The following is a 23,676-nucleotide window of genomic DNA, read 5'->3' as shown; positions in this document are numbered from 1 at the left end:
TGACTCCGAATCCCGTTTTTCGAACGCAAATGGTCAAAGCAGATGTACGGAAAGGGAGTCGTCTTACAGCGGCATCATGCAATGACATTAGTTACACGTTCTAAAATCATTAGAATGGACCTCGGCCAGGAGGTGTTTTGTTGCTTTGTCCCATCCTAAAGATAAAGCACGTGCTGGAAACTCTGATTCTCAGGACATCCTTACTCCTAATGCAAAACGCATAGCAGCACGCATTAGTCAGAAACACAGTGACGTTTCCGAAACAGAATTTGAACGCACTGTAGCCGGTGCTGAGTTTGCTGTTCAAACATTAGCATTTGCAATATGCCTCCCAATGTCAAATAAGTAAAACTATCTTTTTTTTTTTGCGATGGCAGCAGATCTTGTGAGCAGGGCTGTCAAAATTAAAGCATTAACTATGGAGATTAATTTAAATTTCATAACGCACTAAAAAATTAAGTCAGTTAACTCAGTTTTATTTGCTTCCTGTAGCAGCTGACTATTTTGAGAAATCCCAAAATAATTTGCACTTTGCACTGCCAAATTCGAATACCATATCAGTTGTATGTGTTTGGTGTATCAACTGTTGTATTTTACTGGGAAAAAAATCGTATTGAAGGATCAAAGAAAGCTATTAGGACAGTCTTGGAATCGAGAAATACTTTTTTTTTTCCACATTAATTCCAAGATTTTACTCAAGTAAATAACGGTTCCAGGCTTCGTAAAAAAATTGTAGTTGAAAAATACGATTAATCACGATTAAGTATGGAAAATTCTGCAATTAATTAGTTAACAAATATCACACGTTTGACAGCACTACATTGTGAGACATCAGCTCAGTGAGCAGCTAAAGCAGGGAGGGCAAACTTCAGTGCTCAAGTGCAGAGAGAAACATTTTATTGTTGATACACACGCGGTCCCCACTTTGCACGCCACCAAAAAAAAAAACAAAAAAAAAAGCCAGTCTTTCAAAAGCATTTTTTTCTTCTTCTTTAATATGCATCACTTTGAGCTGAGTAATGTTCCATCATTAATAATTAGAAGAAAAGCTCCCACATCCTGCCCTGTACATGATTCATAGGCCAGATCATTCCGGTTCCAATGTGCTCTAAAAATTACGAGGTAAACTTGTGCAGATGTGAAATATCTCATGACAGGATTGATAATACATAGAAAAATAAGTCTCATTAGCAAAATAAATAGATGCACCACACGCTCTCCTCCCGAAGGACCGTCGTTACTTCATCTCCTTGGTTTCGTTTTTGATTCTGTGTGTGCGCGCGCGCGTTGACGTCGTTATTGCACGTTGATGACATCACAGTTTATCCGCGAGGAATACAAAAAAAAGGGGTTTTGTGTTCTTTGGATTTGGTCCCCTTGGCCGCCTAAACGCCGTTCTTGACCAGCTCGTGGACGCCGCTCTCGTCGATGATGAGCGTCGGGTGGAAGTCTCGATCCTTCACCAGCACTTCCAGACCCTTTTCGGGAACAACAAACAAAACAGACATACAGTCCATAAAAAAAAATTTTTTTTAAAAATCGCCCAAACAAAATGAAGCATTTTTTTCCCTCCCCAAATTGAATCCTTTGCTATTTGAAAATTGCATTCTATTACATTGCGATGTCGATTTGAATTCGATGAAGTGTTCTGCCCTAAAATGAATCCGATAAATGTGATTATAATTGAAATGAAAAAAAAAAAAAAAACGATTTCTTCTCGAGTGTCTTTGATGACAATTCTCTCCACGGTGTTGTGTGCCTCCATGCTTACAAAACTCACATTTGTTCCACCCAGTCCAGCCTTGTACAAATAAAGGCCTCAGCCGTCTGCAGTTAAGCAAATAAATAAACATCTTCAACATCAATCAATTCCCTCAAAAATATTTTTGCCGTTCCGGCACAGTCTGATGTGGCCGCGCCACAATGGCGTGTGTGGGTCCATGTCTACACAACTTAATCGTTCCGCCCTGTGGAGTTGGCTTTTGTGCAAATAAAGGGCTACCACATCTGCAGTGTAAGTAAACAACAAATGTCATTACAATTGGTGAAAAATATTGCCTTTGAGAACATTAGCGTTCAAAGTATACTTCACAATGTTGTGCGCGCCCGTGCCATTTTTCTACATTTCCCATATGACAGTCCACTTGATTTTGTTCCACACAAAAAAAAAAAAATCAATAGTGGAACAAATTATGATTTGTATAGCGATTGCATAGAATGATTTCTATTCTCTGGCTTTTGACCAGACCTGAAATTTTCGGCTCTTCTCCAGGTGTCAATTGTGTTTTATGTTAATATATTGGCTTTATTAGTTTATATTTTTTATTTATATCATGTATTATTTATTTCAATATTTATTATTTATATATTGTCTACTGTTTGTAAAGTGCTTTGTTGCAGCTCTGGCTGTTCAGGAATGCGCTATATAAATAAAGTTGTATTGTATATTGTATTGTATAAATAATCAAATCCTACCTCCCCTCCGTAGGACACCAGCGGTGAGATCTCACATTTGATTGGTAGATCCGTTCCGTCTTTCAGGCTGGATGAGAAGGGAGGGATAAGTAGAAAAAAAAAAAATAAACAGTAGGGAAAAAATAAATCAACAAGGAGTGTCACGGATTTGTACGAAAGAGGCTGCGAATCCTCGGCCCTCTGTGATTTATTTAAAAAAAACAATTTTTTTTTTTTGGAAAGAGTTGATCATCAAAAGGAAGGAAAGGGTCAACGATTAGACGTCGTTGGACGAATGTCCGCCACCCATGCGAGTGGGGCATGCCGCCAAACCGCTATCATTCAATTTGTTTTCGGACAAGAAAAACGGCAAGGGGAAGAAAGAGTATCAGTAATCACATGTTAGCAGTCCAACTGGTGAGTGAGGGAGGGAAGACGGATGATTGAGGAGGAAGAAGAGCCATCACACTGAAAGGGGAAGTCAACCCCAAAATGTTCTATCGGCCTTCCGCTAGTCAAAACATTTCATGTTTATATATCCATTTTTAATACCTATGAATCGATTCAGAATCTTTTTAATATGCCGACCGATGCGATCGGAAAAAAAAAACGATAATCGTTCCCACCCCTATTTAGGTGTCATTTTGAGTTAACTGGCTATACATTTTTATTGAAGTACCGGTACGGTCAAAAATGTTCTTTCCGATAATGCACAGCATTCCGATTAATATTGCGTTTGTGGAGTATGAGTTAAGCAGTGAAATCCACCCAGTTTTGTCCATCTCGGGGGGCGGCCATTTTGCCACTTGCTGTCGACTGAAAATGACATCACAACTACTCAGGGCTCAGGTTAGGACCAATCGCGGCTCAGCTTCAGAATACAGGTGAAGGTGTGCATAGGACATATTATTTCAAAGATTTTTTTTTTTTTTTTGGAAGTTGACTTCCCCCTCAAAGTACATTTTCATTTTCACAAAAATTCAAATTGAGCTCATTACGGTTGACAAGAGTTGAGATTAGCATGCGAGACATGCCGACGCCGCTGATTTGGCGGGCGTTTTCCTTGACTTCAAAAGTGGCACAAAACAAAAAGAGGATTTTGAAGTAAGGTCCAAAGTGTGAACGCGACAGAACATAAATCTTTTCCGCCATGCGGTACAGTTCGGTGTGCTTTGCAACGGTCCGCCCTCGCCTAGCTTGATTCGCTACGTAAAAATGGATGCAAAGAGCGAGCACAGTTCCGTGTCATCGTATCAATTGCTTAGCGCTTGATCACTGGAGAGCGGCCGCCTCCGTTGAAATGTGTTCGGGGGTAGGGCCGCTCGATTATGGAAAAAAAAAAAAAAAAAAAATGTGAATCATGTTTATTTTGGTAATCGTTGAAATCGCGATCGCTCAAACGATCATTTATTTTTTGGGGGTATAAAAGAAGAAAATGTTTTGACGTAAAAAAGAATAGAAGGACAAATAAACGCCTTTGAAACACTATGCAAGTTCCTTTTGGACACAAACAAAATTGTTCGCATTAGTTATAGAATAAAAAAGGTGCCAAATGTATAAATTCAAGTATGTTCCTTGTGTAAACAAAGGAAACAATAGTGCTTTGGATAGCAATGCATTTTAATGATCGTTTTTTACGATTATGCCAATTTTGTAATTGAGGAGTGTAATAATCGTAATTGAAATTCGATGAATTGCACAGCCCTAGTTCAAGGACTTTTTTTTATTTTTTTTTTTAAATCCATTCAAGAGCTGCCTCGTTCCTGTTTTTGTAAATCTATGCCCGGTGAGCCGATTGTGCCGTTTCGCAAAATAGTATTAGCCCATTGCTTGAGGCTGAATTTGCCTTAATTGGCGTTATTTTATGAGGAATTTATTTACGGTTGGTCATTTTTAAGATTTTATTCATTATTTTTATTTTATTTGACGTTCATACTCTGATTTTAAAAAGTAACTCAAAAGTTACTGACCAGTTTCTCCATAGTTGAGTCGTTTTTTTTCCCACTGAGTACATCACTCAAGTCATGATTCCGAAGGACTACTTTTTATCTTTGTATACTTGAGTCATGTTATTCTAAGGAAAATTTTTGGCCTACACTACCTACCTCTATCGTTTCATCCCTAGTTGCTACTCCAAAGCAAGACTTCTTGGCACCCTTCTCACGGGGGGGTGAGGTCATAACTTTTGACAAAAAGCAAAACTGCACACACTACCAAAAAGGAGTGAACTGTACTTGCTTGGGAGAAAAGCGGCGCTTAAAGAAAACCAAAAACATCTGCATGCACTCGGTACTGCCAGGGGGGTTGGGGGGGGGGACGAATAATTACTTTATGTTGCCATCATCTGTGACATGGCCTGCTGCTCCAGCTCTGGAAACATTTGGGGAGCAACACCAAGTATGAGAGTGAGGTTGAATGCAAACACACAAAAACAGCAAAAAAACAAAAACAAAAAAAAAAAAGAAAAAAAAAAAAAAGAAATCCAAAAACAAAGGATGCAAACAAGCCTCGCACGCCACGGGCTGACCTGGGTATGGCGGGCACGCGCGTGCCATTCTCGTCGATGAAGTGGCCGCCGGCGTTCAGCACCCAGCGGTGGTGGAGGGACATGAGGGCGTGTCTGGCGGTGGTGGGCGTGTCCTTCCCGTCTTGGCGGTCGGCGTTCTTCAGCGGGGAGAACTCGTCTTCCCTCAGCACCTCGTACACCACAAAGGTCCTGTCGGGAGACATAATGGGGTCATAAAATCAGCTCAGAATCGGAAATCGTCAGGCAGATCGGAAATGACCTCGTCAAAATCCGCAGGGATTTTGTATGATGATTAGCAACGGTCAAAATGAACACGGTTGTCAGGTTGCTCACAATATTGCTGGTACTTCAATAATAATCTATAACCAGCTAACTCAAAATTATACCTAAATCGGGGTGGGAACGATTCTCGTTTTTCCGATGCATCGATCGGCACACACAAAAAGATTCTGAATCGATTCATAGGTATTAATAATCAATATATAAAGTAAAAATATAAAACTAAAAGCATGTGCAGGTGATTTAAGTGTGCTTGTACATCAGATGTCTGTGCTAGGCTAAGCTAATAAGTGACAAGATGGCGGAACACAGAACCTCATACGAGTGCAACGACGTCAAAGTGTGAAATATAAATCATTGCTCTTCCTTGAGTTTTTTGTTCTCAAAAAGGTACAAGTGTTTTGCGTGCACTTTAAAATGTAAGCCAATGTAGTGATGCATCGGAATCGGAACGAACCACAAGCCTACGAATCGGAATTGAACGGAATCGTGAGGTACCCATAGATTCCCACCCCTACACGTAAATAAAGGTTTTAAAACAAAGCGCTCGTAAAGATTAAAAGCAATCATATTGTACTAAAATGTTAAAATGTTATTTCGTGTGCCACGTCGGTGCACAAAATGAGTGTTAGAATTTTTAAAGCGTAAAGTAATGTCATGTAATTAATGCAATTTCAATGACCGCTTCTGATTTTCTTGAACATGTTTATTTCCGATGCCGTATCAACGCATGTAGCGACTGATCGAAACACGACGGCAGGAGTTTTCTAAATAAGTGAAAAAATAACACGCGTCGTGTGTCACCATGACGACATAAATATGTTTTGAACGTCAGTGACTTTTTACTGGGAGGACTTCGGTGATCGAAAAAGCGGCTGCGTACATCCAGCTTCAAACCGCGTGGCCAAGGCCTAATCCCAAAAAAAAAACAAGAAACGGTTGCTTACTTGGCAAACTGGAAGATGTCAAAGACAAATTTCTCCATTTTAATTCCGTTGGGTTTGTCAGGCGTGATGAGCCGACCCTGCTCGTCCACAAACGGGATCTTCTTCCGGGCCACGTGGTGCTGAAGCTTTGGTTCGTACTTCCTGACGGGAGAGAGCAACGATCAGATTCTTCCGCCGCGAGTGAGTCGAGTCCAAGGGGGGGAAAAAAAGAAAAAAAAAAAAAACGGCGGTCCGGGTGGGCTTACTCCACTACGTCCTTGAGGAAGGCGAAGCTGAAGAAGTGATTAGCCACGTTGCCGGCGTTGAACATGAGGCGGCCGTCGGCGCTGCGCTTCTCGGCCGTCGCCAGGGTGATCTCGCTGTACTCCACCACCTGGTAAAGGCCGTCCACCTTGCACACCACGCCGACCGCCTCCGTCGGATTGCTTTTCTCCACCACCTGAGAAGGAGAGCAGTGCCGCCTTCATTTCAGGCAGCATTACAAGATGAACGCCGCATCGGACTCTCGGCTTGTGTTTTGCTGGCGTTCTGCGAAGGACGAGCGAAAATTAAGGTGGATGGGCAGTCAATGTTAAAAAAAAAAAAAAAAAAAAAAAATGATATTGGGAAATGTATTACTAGGAATGGAACCATTCACTCAAGACCCGATTCAATTTTCAGTCCCCGATTTTCGATTCGATTTTTTTAATATCTTTTTGAACAAAATGAATCACTCATTTTATAATGAAAAATGTTTTTATTTTAACATCTGCATTTTGTCACCGTTACAAACGAACTTTTTGGCACTTTTTACAAAAAATGTGGACTTTTTAACCACATTTTTGTTATCAGTGCTTTGTTAGCACCACAACTAAACATGATCCTTTTGTGATCAAAATGTTGATAGATTTTTTTTGCTTGTTTACATATTTTAGCAGTTTAAATTAGTTTTTGATTAATCGTTACATCCCTATTTATGAACCTTTATTAAAATGTCTTAAATCCTTTTATTGGAATGGATTAATTATCTTCATTTTACACAATATGTTCTATGCAAGCCCACTAGTTGGAACAGGGTATTCTGATCAAAATTGCGTTTGTGAAATAAGTGTTAATCCATTCGTCTTTAGCCATCTCTGGGGGCGGCCATTTTGTCTTCTGTTGACTGAAAATGACATCACAACTGCTCACAACGACCAATCACGGCTCAGATTCAGAAAACAGGTCAGCTGTGATTGGTCGTTGTGAGCAGTTGTGATGTCATTTTCAGTCGACAGAAGACAAAATGGCCGCCCCCGGAGATAGCTAAAAACGAGTGCATTAACACTTATTCCACAAACGCAATATTTATCAGAATGCTGTGTTTCAACTCCGCTTAACTTATATTCCACAAACGCAAAATTAATCATGAATGCCGTGTTTCAACTAGCTGGGAACATATTCTTGAAAAACATATGTTTGGGTTGACTTCCGCTTTAAATCCTATTGAATAAATAAAGTTACTATGCCATTTAAAAATGAGCTCTGCTGTTAATAACAATCTGCTGTTATGATGGCAACATTTTGAAATTCTAAAATAAAATTGAACTGAATGATACATTTTGTTACGCATTTTTCCCAAGGCTAAGCATAAAAATGATAATGATTGGGCATGATAAGATATTGCAATGAAAAAAAAAAAAGTCAAAACCACATCAGAGCCCGATGATTGGCTTACAACGTCGACTACATGAAGTTAAAACAGCCGCAAAAAGATCACGTTTCCACTCTGTGCAAGCAGCAATTTGCACTGAGAGAGAGAGAGAAAAAAAAAAGTTTGCCGCTGCTTAATGACAGAGTGCCGATGAAGGGCTTGGTGAGCCGGCCGGGTCAACGCTCGCCGGGAGGCCGCATAAACTGCCCAGGGAACTTAATAGACGGGCTACATACTGATCCCGAAAAGCCGACCCAAGCAGCTGTACGCGCATTTTCAAGATGTTAGATCAAACGTTTTGCTCTGGTCTTGGCAGCAGATCAGGTGACGTGGATGCTTGGGAATAAAGGCAGCGTAAAAGGCGCGTCAAATCCTAAACACAGCTCATGAATTGATCATCAATCCTTCACGAGTATTCTCCTCGAACAAACAAACAAACAAGCGTTCATGTTTTTGGGAACGTGTGAATTCAACCGCTTAACAAATGTGCCTTCGATCCCCGTCGTCGTCGTCGTCGTCGTCGTCTCTGACGCATGCGCGGTCGTGTCTGTCTGGTGTTGTGAACTCAAACAGTCCGAAACGATTAAACAAAGAAGGAGTCGCCTTCACTGTTAGTCAATGATGACTCACGATGGAGCGGACACTGCCCAAGGCAGACGTGAATGGTCTTGCAGGCTTCAATCATGTGATTCGTTGACAGCTAAACTGCAACGTGACAAACAAACCGCGGCATTTATCAATATTGTGTTTATAGCAAAAAAAAAAAAAAGAAAAAAAAAAGCACCGAGACACTCCAAAGAGGATTGCGTAAAAAAAAACAACAACAACAATTTGAATGTTTAGGTTAAAGTGTACTCCAGGAGACTAACTGGCCTTTATCGCCACCTGCTGCTAGGTTGTGGAAGTTTCCCCCTATTGGAAATTCATCTTTAGTTCACAGGATTTCTTTTGGATTTGCAGAGTAATACTCACCAAGTATTTCTGGAATTACAAAACTGTGGTGTAGTATATAAAAAGTGCATTTACAGTAGCAGCTGCTTGATCAAAAGAATTTGACTTGACTGAACATGATTTTTATTAACTTGCGCTACGCATACGGTACTTAGAAGCCAGACCGCTTACTATGTCGCAATCAATTCAATTTCCACTCCTATGGATTTATTTTTCCAATTTGGTTGAAGCTTTCTCAACTTTCTCCCTAGCTTGATGATTTTCCACCCGACACTCTTGCTTCCCTCTCACATTCCAAAAGGATGAAAAAAAAAAAAAAAAAAAAAATCGACTCTGGCTGCAGGAAAAAAAAAAAAGACCAGGAAGTGAAAGCAAGAGCAAAACTGACCTTTGCGCCACAGTCAGCATCCTTCTCCACGCAGAACCCGACAAATGCTGGGTCAGCCACTTTAACCAGGATGTTATCCACGCAGTACACTTGTATAAAGTCAATCCCCCTCCGCTGCATGTCGTCCATGATGCCCTGGTTGCCCAAGGCTCTGTACAGACCCCCGTTCCCGTCTGAAACAGTGATTTTGATTTATTTTTATTTTATTTTTTTTGCACAAAGTCTACGAATGCAGACAAATTACCGGGGGCCATGGACAGCTTGCATTTCGTCTCCAGGATGATCTTGCAGTCGTAGTCCATGGCTGGCAGCATGCCCTGCTGGAAGAAGATGACGTTGCTCTTGTCCAAGCCAAAGTAGTTAAGGCGCGAGAAGAAGTCCTTAGTGGATTCCATGGTCCGGCCGCTAGTCATGATGTACCTGAAGGTGAGGGTGGAGTGAAGAGAGAGAGATATTTACAATTGCGGATGATCACGACCATATGATGAACTAAGCTAATTAGGGCCGCTCGAATTAAGCGATTTTGAACCCAGGCCGAATTCTCTGGGTGAAACGATGTTGAAAACGTTCAAACGGGCACGTTCGATTTTGTTATTTTTCGGTGCATCCAACCCACCGTAGTTTCCTCTGCATTTCCGCTTCCTCCCACGAGCGCGCATAGCATCCATGGATACCGGCGATTCTGCTATTTGCTTTTTAGTTAATAAATCGGGCAAATACAGATCTGTAGTGTAGCGTGTGCACCCGCATGTAAAAATACAACTCGTGACTATTGTGTACGTAAAATGATGTTAATCCCAATGGATTGTTCTGTGTGTATTAAGTTAAACGGACTGGCATTTTGAGTTCAAAGAAGGAAAAATTAAGTTGACATAAAAGACATTCAAAATACTTCATTTTTCCATTTATTTGACAAAGAAATCGCAATCGCAAAATCGGGCTTGAGAGAAAACAATCGGGATTTTCTTATTAGGCAACATCGCACGGCCCTAAAGCTAATCCTCCGTAACCGGCCGCTTGAGCACTTTCCCTGCTTTTATGGCATTATTCAAACCCCACAAGGTCCTTGACTCCACGAGGAACTTCCTTGATTGTCAATTGTGATACCGGCGCGACCCGGTTAAACGGCGCAGTCGGACGAGGCGAGGGCGGACCGTTCGGCGTTGCGGTTGCGACAACTCACCAGGGTATGATGCACTTGCTCTTGTGCTTCTCCTCAGTCAGCCGCTGCAGCTTGAGAATGCGCTCGGCCTGGATTTGGAAGAGGGTCTTGTGGGACGGGAGCCCCACGTCGTACATGCCCTTGGGGTAGGAGACCCCCAGTCTGGTGCCCTGACCGCCGGCCAGCAGCAGCACGGCCACTCGACCCTGCGAGATGCATTCCAGACCTGAGGGGGGGGGGGGGGGCAAAAAAAGGAGCAGATTTTTTTCTTCGGAACATCACTTTAAGATTAGATTGCTGAACGAGTCCATTTAGGATGACGAGTTCACGCTTGCGTAGAGCTGTATCTAATCTGCAAGAGTGGTCATAGTACATTTGTATTACCTTCATTAATAATTAAATAACAATTGCACCAATAAATACACCCCGCGTGACTTTTCGATTGACTGAATTTATCATTCAAGCGTGTAGGGCCTTAAACAAAAATGTTACTTTCGATTCCCCTTGAAATGACAATGACACTATTCAGAACTAAATTTTTCTTTTTTTTTCCCCACTCCTGGGATTTGTTGTATTTCCTTTGAGATTAAATATCTTTTCTGTATTACTTTCACAGAAAAAGAAATGAATCCAACTTTAGAGAAAGAAGGTATGAGTCAGTGTTTCCTCGTGGGGGAAAAAAAAAGGTTCCTTAAGTAGGGCTGTGAAATTAATCGAAATTAAATTACGATTATTATCGTCAAAATGGCATAATCCTAAAAAGGGATTACTAATATGCATTTATATCCAACACACTGTTTGTTTACACCAGGAAATCATATTTCAATTTAGACATTTGCTCTTTTTTTTGTTTTGTTTTATAATAACTAATTTTATCAATTTTCTTTGGTCCAAAAGGAACTTGCATAAATATAGTGGTTCAAAGAAATGTATTTGTCTTTATATTTTTTACATGGAAACATTTTCTTGTTTTGTACCAGAAATAATGATTGTTTGAATAATCGTGATTTCAATTATGACCAAAAGAATCGTGATTAATATATATTTTTTTTTCATAATCGAGCAGCCCGATCCTTTAATCATACGTAAGCAAGATCGTCGACATTTTATATTCATGGTCGATGATTGAAAAGTCAGAAAATGAGCTGTCCACCTGCAAGGGCGAGGCTGGTCCACGTCTGTTGTCAAAGGGCCGCACCCCTTCCGATGCTTGACTGCTCTTTTCTCGCGTAAAGTGGCACAGGTGAGGCATGGCGACGCCAACAAAATTTCGTCTTGGTATGTTAGAGGCACCTACCTCGGGTCAAAGGTTGCCATCATGTTGAGAAATCACTGCTTTTGCAACGGATAAATAAACCGAACATTGAAACTGACTCCATTCATTGTCGCCCACCACCGTGAAAACAATTCCACTCATGTTGTCTGCTAGTTAGCAATAGCTAAAATCGCTAGTTACTTTAAAAAAAAAAAAAAAATGTCACTGGAGGGTTCTGAAAATGCACTAGGCTGGCTTTTGTTCCGCTCTAGCTCCTCTCTATGTGCAATCGTCACAAATTTATCGATTTTATCGATTCATCGCCCAGCCCTAAAAACAAAATAACTTATTTTGACCATCTCGCAGTCAGTACAATTCATTTTTTCGACACAGCTTTGTCATGGATCTCACCAGCATCCAGCAAGTGTATCATTGTCAAAATGAGTCAAACAAGGAGGTAATAAAAAAAAAAAATACCCAGTGAGAGACGAACTGACGTCGATATATTTTTTTTTATGAAGGTCGAGAGCTTTATGGATTCATAAAGTTTAGGGCTAATCTGCTTTATCTTACGTAAACGGCTCCTACGTGACTCGATTGGCAACACTCCTTTGTCTCGTAAAGAAAAACAGTAACTTGGGCGGAACTGCTAGACTTTGACTAGCCACCAAACCTAGAAACACACGCGCGCACAGACGCCCCGCTTGCGATTTTCTCTTGCAAGAGCGCCGTGACCTCATCAACGAGGGTCAAAAACATGCTCTGCCTACGTCAAATGTAGAATCAAAAACAGATGAGCACCACAGCAACGACCCTCCACCCTTCTGCTGTCATCTTCCTGCTGTGAGGAAAAACTGAACAGCGCACAGTGGGCAGGATTGCGCAATGAAAACAATCAACAAAAGATGACTTTTGGGTAAGGAAGAGAAAAAAAAAAAAAGGATTCTGGTCAGTTGAATGACGGAAAATTTGAAAATTAAAATTTCTTCCAGGCGCAAATTGTCAACATCATAGAACCTTTTGTGATGTGATTTTTTTTTTTTTCACATTATAAAGTGTTGGATAACAGTAAAAAGTTCACCACTGCATAATAAAACTAAAATAACGTAAAACTACATCCCTTTTTTCTGCGCTATAGAAAATGTTCAAATGGGACTTTTCAGACCTATTTTTCTCAAATTGCTTCCACTGTAGTTGGGCGAGTTATTAAAAACTCTCAGCCTGAAATAACAACAAAAAGATGACTCACAGATCTCCCTCACTTTTTGTGTTATCTTGGCCGTTGCTAGCCAGACGGACGTTGCCTCAAACGGTGTCACTTCTGACACACGTTTCAGCTTCCACTTTTCTTAGCAACACACCTAATGTTGGAAAATTGCAAAGTACCCAGAAAAATGTGACTCAAAAGTCAAACACTCCACAAGTGTGTTTTTTTTTCGTGACGTCGCTTCCAAAGGGATTTGCAAAGAGGAAAAGCGTGACGATAACCACAAAGTGGCTCGGTACCATACACCTTGAAAAGAGTGGGGCTAATTTACAAAGGCAGAGTCAGAGTTGATTTTGCCAACTTCTCTCGTCAACATTCTTTTCCAAAGTGTGACAAGTAACTGTAATTAAAGCTAAGAAGCAGAAAACATGCTGAATCATTTTGACTCATAACAAGAAGGGAGCACGGTGGAATGCAGGGAAGGAAACAAACTGTTCCAAAGTTGGTTTGGTATCAGGAGGATGTGTTCCAAAAGGGGAGGGGGGCGGGGGGGGCGGGGGTATGGAGGTGGCGGTTGATGAAAATCAAAAATCAGGATTACCTTTTTGCTCCCAGCGTTTCAGACTTTCCCTGTCCCTCGTCACGCTGCCCAGCACGTCCTGGGCCACCGGCTCCATGCGGGCGTCCATCTTCTCGCTCTTGCCGCCGCAGCCGGATGACTCCGTGGCCCTCTTGAAGAAGCCGTTGACCTCCTGGAAGTCCATCCCTTGCAGCTCCTGGTTCAGCGAGGCGCGCTCGTCGGGGCTCAGCTTGTCCCAGAAGCGCAGCAGGTGAGACTGGCCAGCCTCGGCCAACCTCTGGAGGAGTCCGCTGGCGTTCGGGTCCATGGTCAGTAATGAGTCTGGTCGCAAAAAGAAAGATGGCGCAAACTGTCAATTGAAGTTCCAGCTCACTTCATTACATTCTTAACCCATTAAGGACGGGAGCGCATAACGGCGTTTCTACCACTAGAGCCAGCAGGAGCGCTGTTGCGTCTTTCTACCCTTAAAGCCTGGAGAGCATATACGTCTTTTTTTTTTTTTTTTTTTTCCAATTCTTCGTTTCTTAACCAATGAAATGCATCAGAATAGACAAGTGACGGTGTAGAGAGCCCGCGAAGGATGTTAAAAAATTCTTTCGAGTCATAATGATGGATGGCGTCGAAGGCGGGACCTCTGAAATGAGTAACGGCAGTGATATAGATGACGCGCTTGTGGACTTTGAACCAGTAGAACCAGTCGAACGTGATATATGGTTAAGATATGTTTGCAGACAATGACAATATTGACGCCTTTGTAACAGAATAGAGGATGGTAATTACCGCTCGATTTTTAAAAAAATTTAAAATGGTGCTTCTCTTGCACTGACACTTTATTTTTACATCTTTGGTTGAAACAGTAAAGATGAATAAACGCGGGCCTATGTGAAAGCCGCGTGTCTAAGCTAAGTTCTCAAATTCTTTTGGGATGATGTTTCTATCTGCTACAGGGGCTGAGATATTAATTATTTTTGAAGGTGTTGAATTTATGGTAAAACTTCAGGTTTTCAAGGGTAATTCCAAAGACGACCTTAGGTTTTAGGGAGCTGTTGAGACAGGCGCTTCAGGCTTTAATGGTCATTAATGTGTAAAATAAAATTATTCACTGTTAATATCCATGAACTGTGAGGAAAACCTGCTAACAACTGGTCCACATTGCCCTAAAACTAAAAGAATACAACAATCAATTCTTTTTTTTTTTCTTCACAGTTTTTTTTTATGTCTACAGAAGAGGCAGCCCTTTGCTGAAATGGAAGTGAATTCCACAATTTGGGGACAAAGGCTGTATCATAACTTTTTTTTTTTTTTTAATCTTGTGTGAGGGACAGCAGTTTAAAACTGAAGAGAACTGGAATAGTGGAATAATAGCATAGCATCACTGATCTTTGCTAATTCAGACTAAGATAAAACACACCCAAGTTCAAAAACGAATGAGGAGGAAGAAGTAGGAACGGGTTATGAGTTTCCTGAAAGACTTCTACAAATAATATGTATTATTATTATTATTATTATAGAAAAGATTAAAATCGTGGGCTGATTGATTGATGGGTGGCCCACCCAACATGTCTTTTTACATCTTATAGTGTATATCAGACATTTACATTGTCATTAAGTTAAAAACACCAGACCCGTTTTGGCCTTGTTTCACTCTTTTAACTTTCTGTTAGGCTAAGGGAGCACAGAATACGCAATGTAAATAACTGTATTTGTACGTTGAGAGCGAGATTGTGGTGTGCAGGTAAATGTATTTTTGGAGGCTAAAAATGTCAGTTGTCAAACATTGGTGTCTCTGTTTACAGTAGCTAACCGGAGTCGGGCAGTTAGCGTTGTTAACCGTAGATTAACTTAATGAATACATGAAATATGCGTCGATTAGCATTAAAACTCACCTGGTGGGTGTGTCACTCCTGTGTCGCACGACGTTTAACGCCTCAATTGAGGCTTTCTTGTCCGGGTTTGATAGCCTCAGAACCCGGACGCCACCCCCTCATACGTCACGCTTAACGTGGCAGGCGGAGATCCAACGCTGCCTTCAAGTAATCCTCGTAAATCCCATAACAGGTACAAAATACAAGATGCCGCTGTTTTTTGTTTTGAGATAGCAACGTACGTAGTGTTCCGGACGACTGCAACTGTTCCACGGGGAACTTAACTGGCGGCCCGTAACTTACCCCGACAATACGCGTAGCTGTTTAATGGTAACTTTCCTCGCACGCTTTACTCGTACAATCACAACGCTTCCCTATTCTCCGCCAATCACGCGTCACTCATGTAATGTGACTTTAGGTACCCTCGGAAATCAGCAGAATGTTATTACAGTAATTCTAAATTCAACATTCACTTTACGCATGTACCTCGTAGTATTTACATAGAGATTGTTGTCAACCTCTGCCCTCTCGAAGGTTTCATTAACAGCCGTGATCTGCTTCAATAGAGCAGAGGTGGAAAGTATGTAGAAATACTTACTGTACTTGAGTAGATTTATCAGGCATCTCTACATAACAAATATTGATTTTCTGGCGACTCTTCTTTGCTCCGTACATTTGAGCCGAGATAGCTTTTTTTAATACTCTACGTTGTCAAAATAGCCTTGTCATTTGTTTCCCCCTCCACAGATGATGACATGATTTTAAAAAAGTCTCGAGGCTTGGCGAGGCTCGAAACCAAAGCGACCATCGATCCTCCATGACGAGTCTGTAAAGGAGGCCGAAACTCTGCCCCACGGTGGCAGCACTCGCAGACCTGAGCCGGAAGTAGAATGGAGCTCAATGGCAACATAAGCGCAGAAGAAGAAGATTTGTTGACATCCTCCTCCCAGCTGACAGTCTCTGCCTGTCTGTCGTTCTCGCCTCCCGTAGAGAGATGAAGAAGCTTTTCGATGACATCAAGAAAGACATCAAATTTAAATCGGCGGGCCCTGGGAAGAAGCTAACGGAAGACAGCAGGTAAAAGTTGAACTTTTTTTCACCACCGCTCTTTCGCGTGAGCTAACCGAACGGAAACGTTAGCGCTTGTGCCGTACACGTCCTTAACATTCTATAGATCGGCTTTTGTGTGCACTTTATTTCAGCGTGACGCACCTAATATAACATTACCTGTTGTCGTTAGTTGCTATGTAATGAGTGCATTCATGAGCAGGCGTCTAATTTCAGGCTGGCTAACGGTAAATCCCACACAATCTTATTAGGTCACGTGACCACACTTAACACCGCTTCCCGATGATGAATGAGAGGAGGTGTAAGCTTCTCTGTATCAAGACAACTAGTGGAATGTATCATTGAACCCATTTTAACTTGGGGCACACTCGTACCCACTGCAACTTCCCTCACTTTGTGGTTTTTATTGAGTTCCATTTCAGCAGTTATGCATCTGACTTTTCATTACTTAACTGGCAGCAAGAGTAATCACGATGTCGTGCAAAGGGTGCCTGATTGTCTAACAAGGAGCTAAAAGTCCGAATCCACAAGAAGTGTTAAATCCACGAATCGACAGATACATTTACATTTCCTGAGTTGCAACCTTCTGATGACACTAAACTCAATGGCTCAATTCGAATTGAAACAAGAAATAAATGTGTTGGTCCATTAATGTATCAAACACCTGTTGTGAATTTTTTTTAATAACAGAATATTTACAGCACTTGGTTGTGTAATCTCACACTTGAGAGGAAAGCAAGCACTCAACAGACGCATCTATTTGGATACTGTACAAGCAATTTCACACGATATGTCCCCTTTCTATATTCTGCCACAAAAGAAACGCGCCCGAGAGAGGGCAGAGGAGCTCCGGCAGCAAGCAGCATCACCGCGATGCTCCCAGCGAGGGATCGCAACGTGCGGGAGCGGCAGCGCTGGCCAGGGTTGAACAGCACCAGCGGCCGAAGGTCCACACCTCGCAGGATGCCATCAGGAATCAGGGTGAGACATTTACAAACCACTGCCATGGACACAGGTGCGTCTTTTATTTTCACATGGAGATCCTGCAAAATTGCGCCTTGTGCCGGCTTTTACTGGCAGTGTTAAAGGGGCCCTTAACATCCAGTCCCTGTTGTCGCTGCCACGCCAATATTTGTGCTGGCATGTCGCTGTGTGAAAGTGCACACATTTGCGACGTACTGCAAAAGACGGATAACTGCAGATTCTTCTCTTATGGCTCTTATGCTACTGTTTTACAGAATCTTTATGGGGGGCAGGGGGCAAAAGACTTGGCATTGAGCTACAGGCGTCCTGCCTTTAAGCCGCTGATACAACCTCAGAATGCGGTTAATTGGCAGGTGGACTTTGAAAAACACTATACTATACAAATCAAGCCAGTAGTTGGCAAGGCCACATACGACAAAATTCTTTTGCAACCTGACGAACAAATATTAATTGAAAAATTAAACTTAAATTCACGCTTCCTGGCACCCAAACACCGTGTCCCTTGCAATGCGCCATGTAAAAAGGAGGAGTAGCTAGCTTTAGCTACCAGCTGATACCTGGTTGGGTTGATAGTGAACAGCATCCTAATGGAAGATTCCAATCCATGTCCAGCAGGCAGGCAGGCACGAGGCTCCTTGTGGGAGTGACATCCGGGAGGTTTTCGGGGGGGGGGGGGGGGGGGTAAACTTCTCAAGATGACACAGAGAAAGGTGATCAGTTGGTCACGGTTAGCTGCTTAACATAAAGTACAGCAAGTGCCCAATCAAGATAGAATCATTTATGAAATATGTATCACTTCATGAAAAATGTAATGAAAAGTCTCATAGGAAAGTAGTAATTGCTATTTTCGTGGATTGCCAAACAAACAAACAAACGAAACAACAAGTGCTTTCTATATGACTTCTGTTGCATCAAAACACGTTCACGTTGTTATAGACGTACCTTCGCATGACCGTGTTTCTGCTGGCTCACAGTGAAACGAGAGCTGGAGGCCGAAGCCGCGGCGCTGGCGGAAAAAGACAAGGCGGCGACCGCAGAGGTACGTTGGTATGTTTGTATCATCCCGTTGCGTCGTACATTGTCGCAGCCGTGTGTGTGCTGCGATCATGACGTCTCTGATCAACTTGCGGAAGGAGACAGAATCTCTCATCTATAACAACTTCAAACAAAATGTAGGAATGGGGGGGGGGGGGGGGCTAGGGGGGGAAGAAATAATAAAATATTGTTGGTGTTATGCTCCTCCTACTAGCCCCGAGGGTTTTCCAGGACACAACTCCCTCAAGTCCCAAGTAGCCAACCCAAAACACTTAAGTTTGCTCCTGAAAGTGATTTATTTACGTCTACTCAGTCTTAATTTCCATCAACACCTTGAGGGTGAAAGCGCTCTCAAAATAAAGATAAGTTGAGTTGCTAACTATACTGTGTGTATTGACAAGTTCTGCCCACCACCAGGGAACCGACGTTACCGCGAAAGAGTGTCTCTCAGTGTCCGGCGTGTACTTCACCTGCCCGCTGACAGGAGCCACTCTAACAAAGAGCCAACGCGACGTCCACATCAAGGAAGCCATTTTGATGGTACGCCTCAAAAGATGCTCCCTCACTTCATTGTCCGCAAACGGCGCCGTGACAGTAACTCTTGTTCGTTTGTGCCAGCGCTTCGACGAGGACGACGTGGAGGCATCCGTCATGATGATTCACACGTTTAACAAAGACAAAGAGAAGGTGAAGGCGGCCGTGGACATCATAAGCAAGTAAGGCGGCTGAAAATGCGATGCCTGTCGGAGGAGTAGAATGGATCTTTAGCTGGGGTAGCACACAGTGAGTTGTCGCATTTTAACTCATTTTAAAAATGTATTGGACGAGAATCCACATATGATGAGGAAAGAATCGGCAAATGTGTGCTTAAGTGTTTTGGTGTATTCGCGGTAACAACACACCACGGCATAACCAATAGACCGCACGTCTGTTGTAGTACTAGCACTGACCTGTGAGAGGCAGCACGGTGCCAGAGGGCATCGAGACTGCCGGAAGGTACAACGAAAGAGTAGTAGCTCAAGAAGCTAGGCTAACATTTGGTTTATCTCGTAATTAACATTTTCAAATACCAGCAGTTTAGGAATGAAAACACTTTTGACGCACCTTACACTACGGGATTATCGAACTCAGACATTCGACAAATGTGCATTTCAATTGACGTAGATCACTTTGATTTGATGACTGACTTTGTTGATGGCAAGAAAAGAAAAAGGCTCAAATATGGCCCTGATGTCGGTATGAGTGCACCAGTTGAAAAAAATGTTCTCCCTATTTTACAGATACATTGAGAACATTTGTAAGAATCCTTCAGAAGAGAAATACAGGAAGCTTAAACTAAGCAACAAAGTCTTTCAGGTGTGTCTTGCTTGTTTAATTGACTGGACTACTGCCACCCGGTGGTTGGAAGGCTACATTACGTGTGTTCTGATAAGCCATGTTTTGTTTTGTTGTGTGGTTTTTAGGATAAAGTGCGTTGTGTGGAGGGCAGTAGAGAGTTCCTGCTGGCTCTGGGCTTCGCAAGCACGATGCTTCCTGTCGACGGTCAAGGTAAATTACTGACCAAATGGACAATTGCGCACACACATTATGCCTTTTCTTTCTTTTTTCTTCTTTTTTTCCAAATTCAAGCTCTTTTCCCTATGATTAATTTAATATAAACATGCTTTTTGTGAATTAGATTCAGGTAAGTTATTGGTCAATTGATTTCATTGCAAATCCTAAAGGTATTTAAAAATGAAATACCTCTTCCCTTTCGGGCGCACTTGTGCTTCCGGGAGTTTAGAGGAGGAAGAGGAGTTCCTGGTGCTGCCCGAGCAGAGTTCCGACGCCCTGGAGCTGATGAAGGAGCGGCGGGATCGGTTGCAGCGCGGCGAGCCCGTCAGAGCGCAGCTGGACCGGCAGGCTCAGGCCTTCCGGGCGTCGGACAACGCCACCCGCTTCGAGCTGCCGCCTGACTTCTACAACCTGAGCGCGGAGGAGATCAAGAGGGAGCAGCAGCAGAGGTCCAAATGTGCAGTTTAGAGGCGCTTTTATTTTAGGGTGAAGGCTGAAAGTCTCGTGTGTGCCAGGAGTGACTTGGTGGAGAAGAACTCCATGCTACGTACCAAGGCCATGAGGGAGCGAGACGAGCAAAGGGAGAGGAGGAAGTACAACTACACACTGCTGCGCATTCGGCTACCTGATGGCAACTTGCTCCAGGGTACATTCAACACAACACATTATAATACGCCGCCGTGGAGCCTCAAGTTGAATACAATTCGTACGCTGATGATCATAACATTGTACAGGCAATTTTGTAAAGAGTAAGTCAACCCCCCCAATTTGTATTTATTTTTTTTCGACAATAAGTTCTATGTGCCTCCACTAGTCTCCACCCATCTTTAGCCGTCTCAAGGGGGCGGCCATTTTGCCACTTGATGTCGACTGAAAATGACATCACAGTTGCTCAGAGCAACTGTGATGTCATTTTCAGTTGACAGCAAGAGACAAAATGGCCGCCCACTGAGATGGACAAAAAAACGGGTGGATTTCGCTGCTTAACTCGTACAGACGTTAGCCTTTTTTCATATGAATCCATAGAAAACAAATGAAGATGAATGAGTTAGATTAATAAGCAACATTTTTTGAAAATTAACCTTAGTAGAATGTAGAAAATGAAATCAAAGATTAATGTAATGTTTAACCCAACCTATCCATGCTGGGGTTTGCATGATATGCTGACATTATGACATTTTCATGTCCTCAAGGGCATTTCTTCCCATAACGTTTTACGAGGCAAGGTCGCACTGCGTAGTCACTCGCCCAGCCTTGCTTGAATTATTAGCCATTTTCCTGAAGAGCGATGTCACGTGCGTCTGACCTCAGGGACGTTCTACGCCTGGGACCGACTCCCCGTGTTGTTCAGCTTCGTGCGAGACTCCTTGGTGGACGGCTGGCAGCCCTTCGAGCTCATCGCTCCCGGTGGTCACAAGTTGCAGGAGTCCGAGGAGGTGGCCCTGGCTGAGTGTAACCTGGTGAGTGACGACAGGGGCGGAGCCATGGCCAGTAACAGACTGCCCACCCAGTGAGATTCATGAAAAAATATGTACTTTTACATTTTTTGTGAATTATGAAATTATGTGTTTATTTTATCAAGTATTAAGAATGGCATAATTGTGGTTGTCCAAGGAATATCTGAACTTCATATTATTCGGTTTGTCATTTTATTTGAATATACGATGTCGGGACAGGAGGATTGGCCCACCCACTAGCCACGTTCTGGCTCCGCCCCTGAGATGAGATGAAATTTAATTTAATTAATTTAATGATGTGTGCGATATACATTGAAACAAACGACTATTTAATATAGAGGTGCAATTTTTTTTAAATCATTTAAACCAGGTCCCACATGTCTTAGTGACATCTGTAAATTCAACAAAACAATGCAGCTCTGCTTACCTTTTGGATTTGACATGATAGCAGGGGGTGTTGTGCTCCAGGTAGTCTAATTCAGCAGCCAGAAGCTTGAAAGTGGCTCTGGATATGCGGCCATCCTAGGCTCCAGCTCACCCGTGACCCTAAGAGGAGGATACGCTATAGAAAGTAGACGGAGGGACTTTCTTCTGGTTCTTTTTTGGCTAAAAGGGGATGCATTTAAGGGTTGTAAATATATGTGATGTTGCTTCAATCTAGCATGTTTCAATTCTATTCGTGCTGTTTTTTTTTCCTGAAAGGTGCCTGCAGCTCTGCTGTCATTCGCCTGGGATGCCGCCGTGCAGGCAGACATTGCGGCAGCGGGTGGCAAAAGCTCGGCCCTCCTCAAACCGGAGCTGCTGGAGACCATCCGCAACCTGAGCTGAATTTGAGCGGGCGCACTCTGCCAACACGGCAACTTTTCCTCCCTGGCACTGCCAAGGGTGAAGCTGTCCCTTCACCAACTGACCCATCACGCTTGTATTTATTCCCGTTGTTGCTCATCGTCTAACAAATGCTAACCCTCGTTCACGGTGCCCAACAGGCTGAAGTACAAAGAAAAGCGATGTATGATGTGGGAATGCACTCTGATGGATCTGTTGCTCCTTTCACACTATTGAAGATCCAGAATTGATCCGCCTCAGTCTTATACGCAGACGCAGCAAAGACGGCCGAACCAAATGCTTGCATGTTTGGGTATGGAAGGAGACTCTTCATTACAGTGTATAGTTAAATATCTGATGGCAAAGATGCCATTCAGCAAATTTAAGCTCCATCCTGTCTGCTGGGACTCTACATAAAAAAGCTGATAAATCCTGAGCCTTCTGTTGCTGCTCCACAGTAGCAATTTTGTGTGAAAGAAGCTTCTGAGGGACAGATAATTGACAGGTTGGAAGCGAAACGCTCAACTTTCCATTGAAGCACACTTAACGATGATTCAAACCGCACTACAGAGTTGCATGCGTCAATAAATGTAAAAAAAAAAAAAAAGTCTGAATTGTTATTGTTTGTATCAAACATCTACTAGATGATGTGTAAAATAAGAAAAAAAAATTCAATCATCCCTCAGTCAACGAGTCCAGTATCAGTATTGAGATAGACCGATGTGCTTTTTTCAGGGCCGGTACCGATTATTAGTAGTCAAGGAGGCCGATAACCGATATTTGGAGCCGATATAAATTTTTCATAAAAAAAAAAGACCATATTGGCATCAAAATATATATATATAAAATAAAAAAGTCTTAACTTTGTTGAAACGTCTTTAAGCATGTTTATTGAACAAATTTTCACATTCGCATGTTTTTTTTCTTAATATAACTATAATTTTTTGACAATATACATCTTTTTCAAATTCTAACAAAAAGTTCAGGGAGCACCCAGGGTGGTAGTCGACAGTAAATGAAATTCTCCAAAATTTCAAAACGCAAAATATCGCCGCCGATAATTGGTCTATCCCTAGTATTTTAGACTTAATCCTCCAGATTAGCTCAGACATAATGCCTTTATTTTGCAAATATTTTCATAAAACAGTCCAGGGGGCACTCCATACACCGTTTGTTTTAAATCATTTTTTCTTCCATCTTGTGGCGGATGAAGGTGACAACAAACTACCTCACATTGCTCGTCTTTCTATCGCACACTGTATAATGTAGGTCTAGAGAGTCACAGAGCCACGTAGTTATTGTCACCTTAAAGCTAATTCAACGACTGGATCACAGCATTTCTCCCTGCACTCCACGTGTTCTACGGCTTTCAAAAGAAGTGAGCAGTTTGTTCAACCGTTTTGCCTGTAATAAAGATGGTTTGCAGCAGGACACATTTGTGAGCATCGTTACTTTTCACCACTGTA

At 42.4% G+C, this 23,676-nt stretch overlaps 2 protein-coding genes across 4 annotated transcripts; one reads left to right on the top strand and one right to left on the bottom strand.

The window, feature by feature from the left end:
* Positions 1-975: 975 nt before the first annotated feature.
* On the bottom strand, positions 976-16,117 carry uap1 (UDP-N-acetylglucosamine pyrophosphorylase 1). Of its 3 annotated transcripts, none has more exons than XM_086046491.1 (11): positions 15,886-16,117; positions 13,444-13,743; positions 10,402-10,606; positions 9,463-9,638; positions 9,219-9,391; positions 6,453-6,646; positions 6,208-6,348; positions 4,982-5,170; positions 4,783-4,824; positions 2,476-2,542; positions 976-1,478 (listed from the first exon to the last, which is right to left on the bottom strand). In XM_086046491.1, exons 2-11 carry the CDS (start codon positions 13,727-13,729, stop codon positions 1,386-1,388), a joined length of 1,566 nt encoding a protein of 521 aa, XP_085902617.1. In that variant the 5' UTR covers positions 13,730-13,743; positions 15,886-16,117; the 3' UTR covers positions 976-1,385. The 3 variants fall into 3 exon arrangements, with proteins under 3 accessions (XP_085902617.1, XP_085902616.1, XP_085902619.1); XM_086046490.1 differs by lacking the exon at positions 15,886-16,117 and adding an exon at positions 15,309-15,770; XM_086046493.1 differs by lacking the exons at positions 4,783-4,824; positions 15,886-16,117 and adding an exon at positions 15,309-15,767.
* On the top strand, positions 16,078-23,641 carry ubxn6 (UBX domain protein 6). The gene is made up of 11 exons (XM_086046494.1): positions 16,078-16,364; positions 17,176-17,336; positions 18,314-18,378; positions 18,792-18,914; positions 18,993-19,090; positions 19,655-19,730; positions 19,838-19,922; positions 20,158-20,377; positions 20,444-20,574; positions 21,240-21,388; positions 22,088-23,641. Exons 1-11 carry the CDS (start codon positions 16,282-16,284, stop codon positions 22,211-22,213), a joined length of 1,317 nt encoding a protein of 438 aa, XP_085902620.1. The 5' UTR covers positions 16,078-16,281; the 3' UTR covers positions 22,214-23,641.
* The last annotated feature ends 35 nt before the right edge of the window (positions 23,642-23,676 follow it).

This window comes from Filicampus tigris, chromosome 12, assembly GCF_054856515.1.
Source record: "Filicampus tigris isolate MCC_2025a chromosome 12, RoL_Ftig_1.0, whole genome shotgun sequence".
Lineage (NCBI taxonomy): Eukaryota > Metazoa > Chordata > Actinopteri > Syngnathiformes > Syngnathidae > Filicampus > Filicampus tigris.
This window is presented reverse-complemented; position numbering and strand designations above follow the sequence as displayed.